The sequence below is a fragment of the Curcuma longa genome, unplaced genomic scaffold (assembly GCF_044706935.1).
Source record: "Curcuma longa cultivar G26 ecotype Majalengka, Jawa Barat unplaced genomic scaffold, ITB_CL_G26_1.1 contig_27199, whole genome shotgun sequence".
Classification (NCBI taxonomy): Eukaryota; Viridiplantae; Streptophyta; class Magnoliopsida; order Zingiberales; family Zingiberaceae; genus Curcuma; species Curcuma longa.
In genome coordinates, this window is record NW_027433348.1 from 1 (window position 1) to 12,420 (window position 12,420).

The following is a 12,420-nucleotide window of genomic DNA, read 5'->3' on the forward strand; positions in this document are numbered from 1 at the left end:
GAGGTGCCAGTAGAAAGGCTGAGGGAGCGGGTCCCTTCATCCATTGAGTGCGGAATCTCAAGATGGAGTTGAGCATGCCTAGGGAGCAGGTCCTTACCTCCATTGAGTGCGGAATCTCAGGATGGAGTTAAGCATGAAGCTCGGGGGCCTGTAGAAAGCCATAGCGGGAACGGATCCCGACCTCCATTGAGTGCGAAATCTCAAGATAGAGTTGAGCATGCCTAGGGAGCAGGTCCCTACCTCCATTGAGTGCGGAATCTCAGGATGGAGTTAAGCATAGAGCTCGGGGGCCTGTAGAAAGGCATAACGGGAACGGATCCCGACCTCCATTGAGTGCGGAATCTCAAGATGGAGTTGAGCATGCCTAGGGAGCAGGTCCCTACCTCCATTGAGTGCGGAATCTCAGGATGGAGTTAAGCATGGAGCTCGGGGGCCTGCAGAAAGGCATAGCGGGAACGAGTCCCGACCTCCATTGAGTGCGGAATCTCAAGATGGAGTTAAGCATGCCTAGGGAGCAGGTCCCTACCTCCATTGAGTGCGGAATCTCAGGATGGAGTTAAGCATGGAGCTCGGGGGCTTGTAGAAAGGCATAGCGGGAACGGATCCCGACCTCCATTGAGTGCGGAATCTCAAGATGGAGTTGAGCATGCTTAGGGAGCAGGTCCCTACCTCCATTGAGTGCGGAATCTCAGGATGGAGTTAAGCATGGAGCTCGGGGGGCCTGTAGAAAGGCATAGCGGGAACGGATCCCGACCTTCATTGAGTGCGGAATCTCAAGATGGAGTTGAGCATGCCTAGGGAGCAGGTCCCTACCTCCATTGAGTGCGGAATCTCAGGATGGAGTTAAGCATGAAGCTCGGGGGCCTGTAGAAAGGCATAGCGGGAACGGATCCCGACCTCCATTGAGTGCGGAATCTCAAGATGGAGTTGAGCATGCCTAGGGAGCAGGTCCCTACTGTTGGGTTGCAAAGGTGCAAACATAGTCCCACATCTAAAACACATGGGAAAGATCATAGGTTTAAAAGGATGGAAAATATCTCCATTGGGGTGAGGCCTTTTGGGGAGAGCCCAAGAACAAAACCATGAGGGTTTAGGCCAAAGTGGACAATATCATGCTATTGTGGAGATACAGACATCCTTGGGGACCCTACAATTGGTATCAAAGCGAGGTCGCTCTTCACCGGACTAACCGCCGGATGAGCCATGATCCGGATCTAACCATGTGAGTTGAACCTTAAAAACAAAGGAAGTAGAGGCGAAAAAAAAGAGAAAATATGTTTGCAATTATATTTTTAACCGAAATATATCAACGCAAATTGAAAAAATTGAGAGGCGAATTGAATACCTCAGTATCATTCATTTGCATTATTTTTAATCAAGTTTTCATTATGTGAATTAATTAATCTTAGAGGTGAACATCTGATCTCATAAAAGTTTTTCACTGACCATCAAGATAAATCTAAAAAGTGCTCACATTGAGGTCACCAATATATGACCTCCACGATTGATCTATCACGGTAGAGCGTCATACTCCATCTGAATATTAAACTGTGAACCGTAACACAGCCACTCCATCATGTGGTAGTCCAATCTACCTAATCGTACTTCATACTATTTTTCATATTTTTTTTAGTATTGTAAATGAATCAAATATTTGTGAACTAGTTCAGTGTTCCGCTTGGATAAAAATAATATTAATTAAATAAATAAACTTGAATAATTTATTAAATTAAATAAATAAATTTGAACACATATGTGTTCAGTTCATTAGTATTTGTGAATAACATTCATGAATAATATTCATGAACAACATTCATAAATAATATTTGTGAACTATGTTTATCAATAAAACTTTTATCAACCTACTAAATAAAGAAATTTTTTTAAAATAAATAAAAAAATTTATATTATTAAGTTCAATAATCAATCAAATAAGTTAAAAAAATATAAAAATCAAGTTTAATAATCAACTAAATAAATTTAAAATGTAAAAATTTTAAATAATCAATAAGCTTGAATTGAGAGTTTGATAACCTCTAAACGGATCAAGCTCAAGCTAAACTTAAATCAAGCTCAAATTTATAAAAAAAGAATTAAATTAAATTTGAATAATCATTTTAAACGTTTGATCCATTTTAAATTCGATTTAACTTAATTACCTTGTTAAATAAGTTTAAATATTATAAAATTTAACTTGATTTAGCTTATTTACTGCTCTAGTTTTTTCTATCAAATAAAATATATATTTATTCTAGTCGAAAATCATACATCGAAGAATCCAATAATAATCCTCATGCAATGCAAGGTAATGAACAAATTTCTATGCAAACGATCTTCTCCTTCTTCAACTAATTAAAATGATTAGTTTTAAAATATTTTAAATGAGATAAATATTTTAAAATTTAATTTTTAAGCGTGAATAAATTGTACTTTAATAGATTCCTCCTCTGCTCGTCAATCGTGATCAGAGCGACGGCGTAACGATGCGGATCGAGACCTCGGCACATGGAATGATCAATGGATCGATGGAGACGTGACGAATGCCCGGATCAGTTTCATCGAACCTTCTCGCTCCCTCAGCCGCCTTTCCGCCGTTGGATCGCCCACCGGACGGCGACGTCTCCGGCGCTTTCCTCAGGCGTGATAGCCACGTGAGTTTTCGGTGAGCTCACCTCCAAAGTTTGGCGGTGACCAGTGCAAGGCGGTGACCAGCTCGCCCTCTCTCTCTCTCTCTTCCTTAACCTTATTGACTGCTGTAGGTTGTCGCTTTTGCTTTCTGAATTTTATTTTTATTTTATTTTATATTGGTCCCTGTTGTCGCTTTTTAATTTTAGCCCTGGCTTTTCCTTTATTCCACCACCACGTCCTGTTCCCACCACCTCGAACGGTGTCATGCTTTCTTTTCGGCTTCGCTCCTTCATCTTCTTCGTCTCCTCCGCGGCACTCTCTCACTCTGCTTTTTCGCTCCTTGACCCCTCTGCGTGAGAATGTTAACATTTTAGCTCTCGCCTCCTCCTCCTCCTCCTCCTCCTTCTTCTTCGTTTCGTGGTTTCGTAAGTTTGGAGGTTTCTGAGCCCTTCTCCTCTCTAAGCTTCGCCTTTGCCTTCGTTTCTTTGCGGTCGCTTTTAGGGTTAGAGTTGTGGTTTGCAGTGGGAATGGAGAAGAAGCTAGGGTTCTTCTCGGCTTTTCGAGGGGAGATTGCGCGGGGGTTGTCGCCGGCGAGGTCGAGGTCGAGGTCGAGGTCGGAGAGTCCGCATCGGAACCACTCGCCTTTCGCTGCAGATCTGCTGCATCCGAAGCGGTGGAAGCGCCGGCCGCCGCGGGGGTTGCCGGCAGAGCTACTGGTGCCGGCGTCGGGGATTCTGGCGCCTCTGGCGGAGGGGCCAGAGGGCGACGGCGAGGATCCGGGGAAAGAGGGGTGGGGGCAATGGGTGAAGGATCGGCTCCACCGGGCGCCGTCTGTCTCTGCGGGAGCCTGCGGTCGCTCGGATCTCCGCCTCCTCCTCGGTGTCATGGGGGCGCCGTTAGCCCCCGTCCACGTCTCGCCCGCCAATCCTCTCCTGCACCTCCGCCTAAAAGACACTCCCATTGTGAGCATCCTCCTCTCCTACTTCAGTATTGTTTGATTATTGATGCCGGCTTTTCCTCGTAAGCCTCTGCCTCCCATGTGGTTGGCGGAAACATGATCAATTTACAATTTTTTTGTGGAATTCCAGATATTACACGAATGCTTCAATCAGGGCTATGACCGGTGCATTTATCCCTCCATTGTTTTATGCCGGAAATTGATGGGATTTCCGAGAATCTGAGATTTAATACTATTATGTGTTGCAATCCCCTCAATCCATGCATCTGTCCTCCATCAACTAATCTTCGTTTTCATATGTGATCGAATCAGTTCTTCAATTTGGGTAGATGCTGCACAAATTTGTTGATTTTTCTTCAAATTATCTATTGTGGTAGGAAACATCTTCGGCTCAGTACATACTGCAGCAGTACACGGCAGCTTCAGGAGGCCTAAACCTATTGAGCTCCATCAGGAATGCATATGCCATGGGGAAGGTGAAGATGGTAGTGTCGGAGTTTGAGACGGCCACTGGGGTCGTCAAGAGCCGGAGCGCAACAAAGGACGCCGAGTCCGGTGGATTTGTCCTCTGGCAGATGGCGCCCGAGATGTGGTACGTTGAATTGGCTGTCGGTGGCAGCAAGGTCCGTGCCGGTTGCGACGGCAAGCTTGTCTGGCGTCACACTCCCTGGCTCGGTGCCCATGCCGCCAAGGGCCCTGTTCGACCACTTCGTCGAGCTTTGCAGGCAAAAAACTTCCCCATGCTCAGCTCAACTCTGTCGTCTGCTCTAATTTCATTGTTAGATAAAATTCAATTCTTATCGAAGCTAATTAACGCTGTAGGGACTTGATCCATTGACCACAGCGAACATGTTTTCCGACGCACAGTGCATCGGCGAGAGGAACGTTAATGGAGAGGACTGTTTCATCCTCAAGCTCTGTGCGGATCCACAGTCACTGAATGCTAGGAGTGAATGCCCTGCAGAGATCATCAGGCATGTCTTGTTTGGCTACTTCAGCCAAAAGACTGGGCTTCTCACGCAACTGGAGGACTCACATCTGACTCGAATTCAGTCGAGCGCCGGAGGCGATGCTGTGTACTGGGAGACCTCCATTAACTCCTCTGTCGATGACTATCGCCCGATCGAAGGCATGATGATTGCACACTCAGGACGTTCAGTCGTCAATCTTTTCCGATTTGGTGAAGTGGCGATGAGCCACAGCAAGACTAGAATGGAGGAGGAATGGACGATCGATGAAGTGGCATTCAACGTTCCCGGCCTCTCTATTGACTGTTTCATCCCTCCAGCTGATGTAAAACCTGGAACAGTCAGCGAAGCCTGTGAGCTGCCGCAATCGGAGAGGGGAAGAGGCACTGTGACAGGAAGTAATAAGTCCAAGGTTGCAGCGCTTGAGAAGCCTCACGATGTTGATGATGACAACATCTTGTAGAGAGAGAGGTCTGATGCCAAACTGAAATTGTTCATAGACAGTTCTTTTTCTCAAACTGACTCCCAGAAAGATGGAATTGATGGATTTGGTGTCTGCTAATGAATTCATCCTCTGTAAATATGGGCATAATTGTTCATAACTATCATCAGCTCGAGTCTTTTCTCTTTTTATATGCTTCAACGCTGCCATCGTTGCTCGTGACACAAAAGTTGATGTAAACCAAACTTCTTCTCCACTGTCACATACATGCACTGCCTTTACTTCATGGACACACAGAAGCTTCCTCCTCATCGATCGCCCATTGATGCCTTTTCTCTTTTGGTTCCTGTGGGTCCATGTGGTCGTTCGAGGAGAGCAGACAGACACAATGAGTGAGGATCTAATGTTCAGTGTGTCCTGTTGCAAGATATATTAGATTTGATGCCCCTCCACCAAGGAGGAGGAAGAAGCAAACATGATGAATCCGATCGATGCTTTGAGGTTTTCTCCCAGATGATCTGCATGGCTTAGTGTTGTCGTTTCCACGAGACATGATGTGCTCTGGTCCCTCGAAATCTTTAAAACAAGCATATCTAATCTAACTGCCATGTCATGCATGCTCCACTTCGTGTATAAAACGAAATTGCACAGGACCTGGCAAATGGGGACAGAAAACCTAATCCAGACTGGAGGGTCTTTCAGAAAAACAAAGGGCATGTTTTTGGGATCGGTCAGGTTACTTGATGCATCACCAGAAAGTTAAAAACATATTGGAAAAGAAAGGAGAACAGTTACCATGTCCTCAGCCTTTTGTTAAGGATAGAAGTTAAGTGCACAGCCTTGGATGCCTCGTCTACGCAAACTCCGATCAATACTTGTCGAGAAAGTTGGAGTGAAAGATATGGGCAAGACATGGCAAGCAAAGACCTTAAGAAACTTCCTGATGCAAAGAAATTCCATGCAATGTCTTACGCTATATATGCAAATGATGTTAATGAAGGTAGGTTGTAAGACTAAGCTGTGCGCATTGTCTCGGAGATTTTTTTTCCTTTGCCTACTAGGAATACCTAGGTGATTTTATGATACTCTCAAGTGTTCTAAGACCTTGCGAAGCTTACAAAATTCTAGAAGAATTTGGAAAATCATGGAAAGCTATGGAAAAGTCCAAATGTATGCATGAGTTGGTGATAATTTTTAACACTTTTCTTCATCAGCACTGACTTTAGTTCTTGATATCATCTTGAATTACCTCTATCATGATCTCTACCATTGAATCCTCCTTCACCTCAATCTCTATCACTGAATAATGCTTACACTTGCACCATTTGTAAGAGCTCCTTCACGTCAATCTTTAATAAAATTAATGTTCGATTTGGTAAGAGTTTATTTATGTTTGTTCAATATATAAAATGTCAATTAAAAGAACAAGCTTAAACTGAAAGCAATAGCAATACGATACATCGAACTTAATTTATGATACATCAAATATGGGATCAAGCTTATCATCATCAATAAGGCTACAAAACTGAAAATTGAATGTCAAGGGCAAGCGAAGACTAATATGAATCCAACACAAGAGCCATTGATTCTTACTTCTTGTCGAAAGAATTTCTACAACGTAGTGGAAGTCTTCTGCAGGGATTGGATAACAATCTGTATCTTGGTCTTGTCTCAATGGGGAAGAGTCCAAGGAAGAAGACGACCAAAATCAAGATGTCAAAATCAGATGAAGTTTTCTCTTCTTATACCAAGCCTATCTTGCAAGAGCCGTCCACCATAAAGTGCATAACCTGGTAACAATTCATTAATGTTAATAAACCGGGTTATTAGATCCACACATTTAATCCACATTCTTTTATATAAACCTCCCCTTCATGCTACAAGCATTAGATTAATTTTCTAAATGATAATTAATTATGTGTGTGTTAATCAAGTGTGAACCCACCTTATGGAAATTCAAATCCACCCATGTGAACTTGATTAAGCCCACCCATGTAGACTTAACCCTATATGAACAACTTATTATACTAGATGAATAAGTTTGAATACATATGTATTCAGCTCGTTAATATTCATAAATAAAAATTATGAATTGTTCGTGAACAATGTTCACGAACAAAGTTTATGAACCATGTTTATCAACAAAGTTTTTATCAAATTTATAAATAGACAAACAAACTCTCAAAACAAACACACAAGTTTATAATTTCAAATTCAATAACCAACCAAACAAGCTTTAAAATGTAAAAAATTCAAACAATTAAAAACAAACTCATCTAAAAAATCAAGCTCAAGCCAAACTTGAACCAAGCTCAAGTTCATAAAAAAAAAATCAAACCAAACTTGAACAACCATCAACATGGTTTATTTTAGGTTTGATTTAGTTTAACTCGGTTACCCTATCAAATAAACTTGAACAACACAAAGATTAGCTCATCACAGTTAATACTTAAATCTTTATCTACCTTCATAGTTTGCTGTTCACTTATCTTATTTCCTTTATTGACCCTCAGAAGTCACTATATTTTGGTGAATCCCACTTGATGCAAATAAGTTGTGGTTGTTAGCTCACTTCTAGTTGCATTAGTTACTATCATTTTGGTGGTACACTTGAAAAATACTCTGGACAGGATGGTTGTGTTGACCTGCATCAAACTATATTATCTAAGAAAAGAAATGCTTTCCATTCACTGCCAAACTAGAAACAAACACACACTCCTGAAGTTACTGACATGATCAAGCCATCTTGAGACCCAAGCACTGGATGTGCCAAGAAGGCTGCTTCAGACTTTCCTCTCTCACTCCTTCCATCTCATATCCATTCTTCCTATTGCTGTCATAGCAAAAGTTTCCTTCTTCCATCCCCTGCAGCTCCCATCCATTCCCGCTTAATTTCAACCCTCCAGTCTCAGTTGACGACGAGGAAAAGCTTGCTGCCTCATCAGAAGTGAAAGATACCTCATCTCCCTTCCTCCAGCTGTTTCCTATAGTCAGTGCCAGCTCTATGCCGCCTCCGTCTTCTTCAGCTCTTTCTATGTACTGATCAGCTGGAAGTTCAAGATTAAGCACCCGCTGCCCGTGCGGTAGCCTAAGTTCCTTGTGGCTAAGTAGGAATGAGCCGGAGACATTCCTTGGTTCACCAAGCTGGTTAGAGTGAGTGGAATTGGTGAACCTCTGTGACTTCAGCTCATCGTCCTTGACGTCTCTCATTAGTAGCTTCTGAACTCTATACAGCCGATGGAGTTCATGGACCTGATAGAGGAGCAAACCAAATTCAACCTGCGTGCTTGGTTAAGTTAAATCTATGGAGGAGGAGAAGAGAATCAAAACCTGGTGCCTGAAAGTCTCTTCATGCTTCATCATCATCATCTTCATGCATTCTCTATCATACTTCCTCAGGAACATCTCCATGATCGTTTACAGAAATAGATTGGACTACCAACAAGCTCCTCTTGAAACTGCAGGGAAAGAAACTGAGAGTTTGGCTATCCTTTTCTCTCTCTAGCAATTTGTCGATGGTGCGGATGTTGTTGCTTCACATTTCACTCCAATTATGCTAAAAATCTATCAGCATCAGGGTTTGGACTGATCCCTGCACATATCCAGATTCCACATTATGCACCATTATTGGTTGATTTTTTGTAAGGAATCTATGGCTCGATGTGATGGACTTTCATCAGATGCCTCAAATTCACAGCCCTTACTGTACATTTCCAGATGCTGTACATATTAATAAGATCCATTGATTGAGATCCATATGGATATCTTAAACAACCACTAAGCTTCAAGATCAAATTTAAATACCACCTTCATGCAATTCGATGTCACGATATGATTTCCTCTAATAAGAAACAATTGACTAATTCGACAACAAAAGAAAAGAAGTGAATGATTGTTTCTCATGTTTAATGGAAAGGGTTGACCTATTATTTCTGTAACAAAATTGACTGGGTTTCTGACTATACATACAACTGAACTAAAACACTACCCTGCAATTATTTTAATTCATAGAGATGAAAATGCATTCGATGATTCACTTGTGGTTGCTTCTTTGTGAGGTAAGATTCTGTTCTATTTCACTGTGTGGTAGTACAAGAATTTGCAATAAGCAAAGGCAACTGAGCAACATGAATGAGGAAGCTTAGAAAAGAATATATCAAAGTGGAAAAACGACATAAATCAGCTTGATTTCTACCCTGCCCTTGCCTTGCCTTGCCTTGAGCAAAATTTAATACTCAACTAGAGCTCGAGAATTCAAAGAGCATAAAAGTCTCAGGAGGTTCACAGAAGCATATGCTTCTACACCCCCAAAGCAGGAACTGTCTCTGAATGCAGAAAATTCCTTACTGCTTCAAAATTCAACAGCCCTGGATGCAATCAAAGGGGGGGATAGCTAGAGCTGATGACTGACAAAAGAGGAGAACTCAGGTGGAGCTGATATGGACCCTGACCTGTGACTATCTATCAGCAGATAGATTGTGCTATGATGAGGCAGAAACAATGGGTATGCTTCAGTGAGGAACTCTGGCCCTTCTCTGCTCTTATCTCCCTTAGGCCAGTGTTCTTTTGGACCAAGCAGCGCTTCCCTTCCACCCCAATCTGCTAAGGCATGAAGCATTTAAGGTTTTCTTGGCAGCCTCTCAACTGAATAATTTATTATCATTCAGGAGCATGAGATAAAAGATGCACCAGACAATGGCTACAAAGGACAGAACACTAAAATAAGAAGGCTTGTTGTTACTGCATTGGAGAAAACATGCTGTGCTAACCAGCGTCACATGTGCATTAGGATCTACGATCACAGACAATTGTCTGAGTCTACAAATGTCCTGTGCCTAAATTTGTCATTATCCTATTGTTAAAATGTGACAGATCTGGATTTTAGAGAATATGAACAGTCATGCATTTAATGGCCAACAGGCAAGATTACAACTTTACAAATATCAGCAGAATAAGAGGATGGTGTATGACTTTGAAGTTGGTCATTCTACCACTCATTTTCTTATATCAGATTCCTTTTTTAAATATTAAATGATCAAGCACTTCCTGATCATAAAACCACGACTTCTGTTCCACTTAATGATGTTTCCATAATTCCATTCAAATTTTGGAAGGAGATGAACTAGATAGATTCTTTACCATGGAATAGGGCTGAAGAGGCCTGAGCAGTTCATGATGCTATTTTAATTGTGCCAATGATGGCTATGCAAACGGATTTGACCGAGCAACGGTGACCGCATGAAGAATAGGCTAAAATATTATGATCCAAACAAACCAAGATGATGACGAGAGAAGCAGTCTTGTGCTGGACCCAAGCATGCAAAAGAGCCATGCGGCATTCTCTCAAACACCTAATCTGCAGAGAAAACAGCACTGAAAGCGAGTCAGTGGATTAAAACGGAAGCAAAGTCACTGAAAACAAGCAACCGCAGTTAACAATTCCCGGCCTCAATCCATCTCAATGGGTGGAGCAAAGGCACAGTTTTTTTGGGGGCGTGTCCTCGGGAGTGTACACTGATAAAGGTGTCCAGGGCAACGAGGACAGAGGCCATATGATGGCCGTGGGCAAAGGAGTGCTGTGTTGTGGCTGATATCAGCCCTTTAGTGGAGCACATGGTGAGGTCATGCTCAAAGAGGCCGACATTGGAGCACGCGTTGCCGGTGAGAGGAGAAGCAGACGCGTACGGTCACCGCCTTGGTGACCTTGGGCCTTCTCAAAAGCAGCAGCAGCTCAGCTCAGCTCAGCTCTTCTCTTCTCTTTCTCTTCAAAAGCAGAGGCTTCTTTACATAGTTCCATCAATCCATGAAGCACTCACTATACAGTCTCAGCATTAATACTAACTAGAACTCAACTAATACCTCTCTGAAAAGTTTCTATAGAAAGCAGAGATCAACAGACAAGCAATTGCATGTCTTCTTCATGATGGCTTCTGTTCGAGGAGCAAATTAAAGCAACCTTTTGAAGCCTGAAACTCGTACAATAAATTCTAAATCATTAATTCTTTCCTTCAAATTAATGAGACACATGTTACAAGGAAGCATGAGAGACAGCAGTATGCGTGTTAGAAGATAAACATCATTAGACGAGAACATGCCTGCTAATTTACAAGCCCATGCTCGTTAAATTCAGAGTAAAAGCTTTCGAGAAGCACGTCGACGCTTTGTCTTTATGCATCTTTCGCTCCCCATGCAGTCACAGCACGCATTGCCCCCCTTGATGATGTTGATCCAGTTCTTGCCGCCTAAATTTAGAGGATGGTGAATCTTTTTAATTAATTATTTGTCACAATATATTCCCGTCACAAAAGGGCAAGAGCTTTTTAATTAATTATTTAGAGGATTAATCATTAATGATGAACTGAAGGGCTAAAGCTTTTTAATTAATTATTCTGTGCGTCAGAATACGCAATAATGATTTTCGTACCTGAGCTGATTAATTATTTGATTAATATTGATGATGCGTCAGAATACGCAATAATGAGTCCCTGAGCGTTTGATATTGGATGCGTTTGATGGCCCTCTCTGAGCCGCATGGCCTATGCTCAGTTGACATACAAATAAAATAGACCCAGTTGGATTCGAATCAGATTCAACTTAAACTTAAAACCGGGTCAATGGATCGATTATCTGTTGATCTAACTATTCAATTGGTTAACCATTGATTCATTAAAATTTTTTTAATTTTTTAAAATTCTATTTAGGCTTTTTAACTATATATTTTTATTTAATAATATTTATAATATTAATAGTCTGATGGAATATTAATTAATCTACTTTTTTTCTATTAAAATTAATTTTTCAATTTAGGTGGGATTATTCTATCTTTTTATTAAAATTAATTTTATAATTTATTTATCTCGTGAGACTATTCTACCTTTAACTCATTAAATTTATTAATCTTATTTAACTCTCTTAATTATTTAATAATTTTATTTATTTATTTAATATTAAATTTATAATAATTATTTAATTTGTATGATATATCCAATAATAAATTAAAGAATATAATATGTTTAATAATAAAATTATATATATAATAAAAACTATCATTGAAGATATAAAATTAATTAAACGATATAACGTATGTGATATATAAACTAAATTCGTAATTGAGTCAATGATCATTGGACACGATTTTGACCATTGGATTTTTATTTTATACACAATTATAATTTATTTTATTATATATTTTAAATAATAATAATAATTTTAAACTGTCATGAATTATGAACTAAATTATAGATAGACAATTTTGAATCGTGAACAGTAACTGTCTTAAACAGTTAAGGTTAAGGGTCGATATTAAACAGTCAAACTGACAATTCTAAATCATCGGTTTTAAACCCTTGAACCATCAATTCCAAACCTATGATCAGCTCTAAAGAAAACAAGGTTGGATAAAAATTAAAAAAGTATTTATACAT

At 40.6% G+C, this 12,420-nt stretch overlaps 2 protein-coding genes across 2 annotated transcripts; one reads left to right on the plus strand and one right to left on the minus strand.

Annotated features, from left to right (window-relative positions):
- The first annotated feature begins 3,024 nt into the window (after window positions 1-3,024).
- Window positions 3,025-5,433, plus strand: LOC141818989 (uncharacterized). Its single transcript, XM_074706379.1, has 3 exons — window positions 3,025-3,590; window positions 3,964-4,311; window positions 4,409-5,433. Exons 1-3 carry the CDS (start codon window positions 3,156-3,158, stop codon window positions 5,015-5,017), a joined length of 1,392 nt encoding a protein of 463 aa, XP_074562480.1. The 5' UTR covers window positions 3,025-3,155; the 3' UTR covers window positions 5,018-5,433.
- A 2,223-nt stretch (window positions 5,434-7,656) lies between these two features.
- Window positions 7,657-9,673, minus strand: LOC141818990 (uncharacterized). Its single transcript, XM_074706380.1, has 3 exons — window positions 9,448-9,673; window positions 8,327-8,588; window positions 7,657-8,248 (listed from the first exon to the last, which is right to left on the minus strand). Exons 2-3 carry the CDS (start codon window positions 8,405-8,407, stop codon window positions 7,733-7,735), a joined length of 597 nt encoding a protein of 198 aa, XP_074562481.1. The 5' UTR covers window positions 8,408-8,588; window positions 9,448-9,673; the 3' UTR covers window positions 7,657-7,732.
- Window positions 9,674-12,420: the final 2,747 nt, after the last annotated feature.

Excerpts from the sequence above, each read along its gene's own strand:
- LOC141818989 (XM_074706379.1), top strand. The coding sequence starts at position 3,156 with ATGGAGAAGAAGCTAGGGTTCTTCTCGGCTTTTCGAGGGGAGATTGCG. Across the intron at positions 3,591-3,963 it reads GCCTAAAAGACACTCCCATT|GAAACATCTTCGGCTCAGTA; the intron begins GTGAGCATCCTC and ends CTATTGTGGTAG. Across the intron at positions 4,312-4,408 it reads CACTTCGTCGAGCTTTGCAG|GGACTTGATCCATTGACCAC; the intron begins GCAAAAAACTTC and ends TTAACGCTGTAG.
- LOC141818990 (XM_074706380.1), bottom strand. The coding sequence starts at position 8,407 with ATGGAGATGTTCCTGAGGAAGTATGATAGAGAATGCATGAAGATGATG. Across the intron at positions 8,249-8,326 it reads AAGAGACTTTCAGGCACCAG|GTCCATGAACTCCATCGGCT; the intron begins GTTTTGATTCTC and ends CTCCTCTATCAG.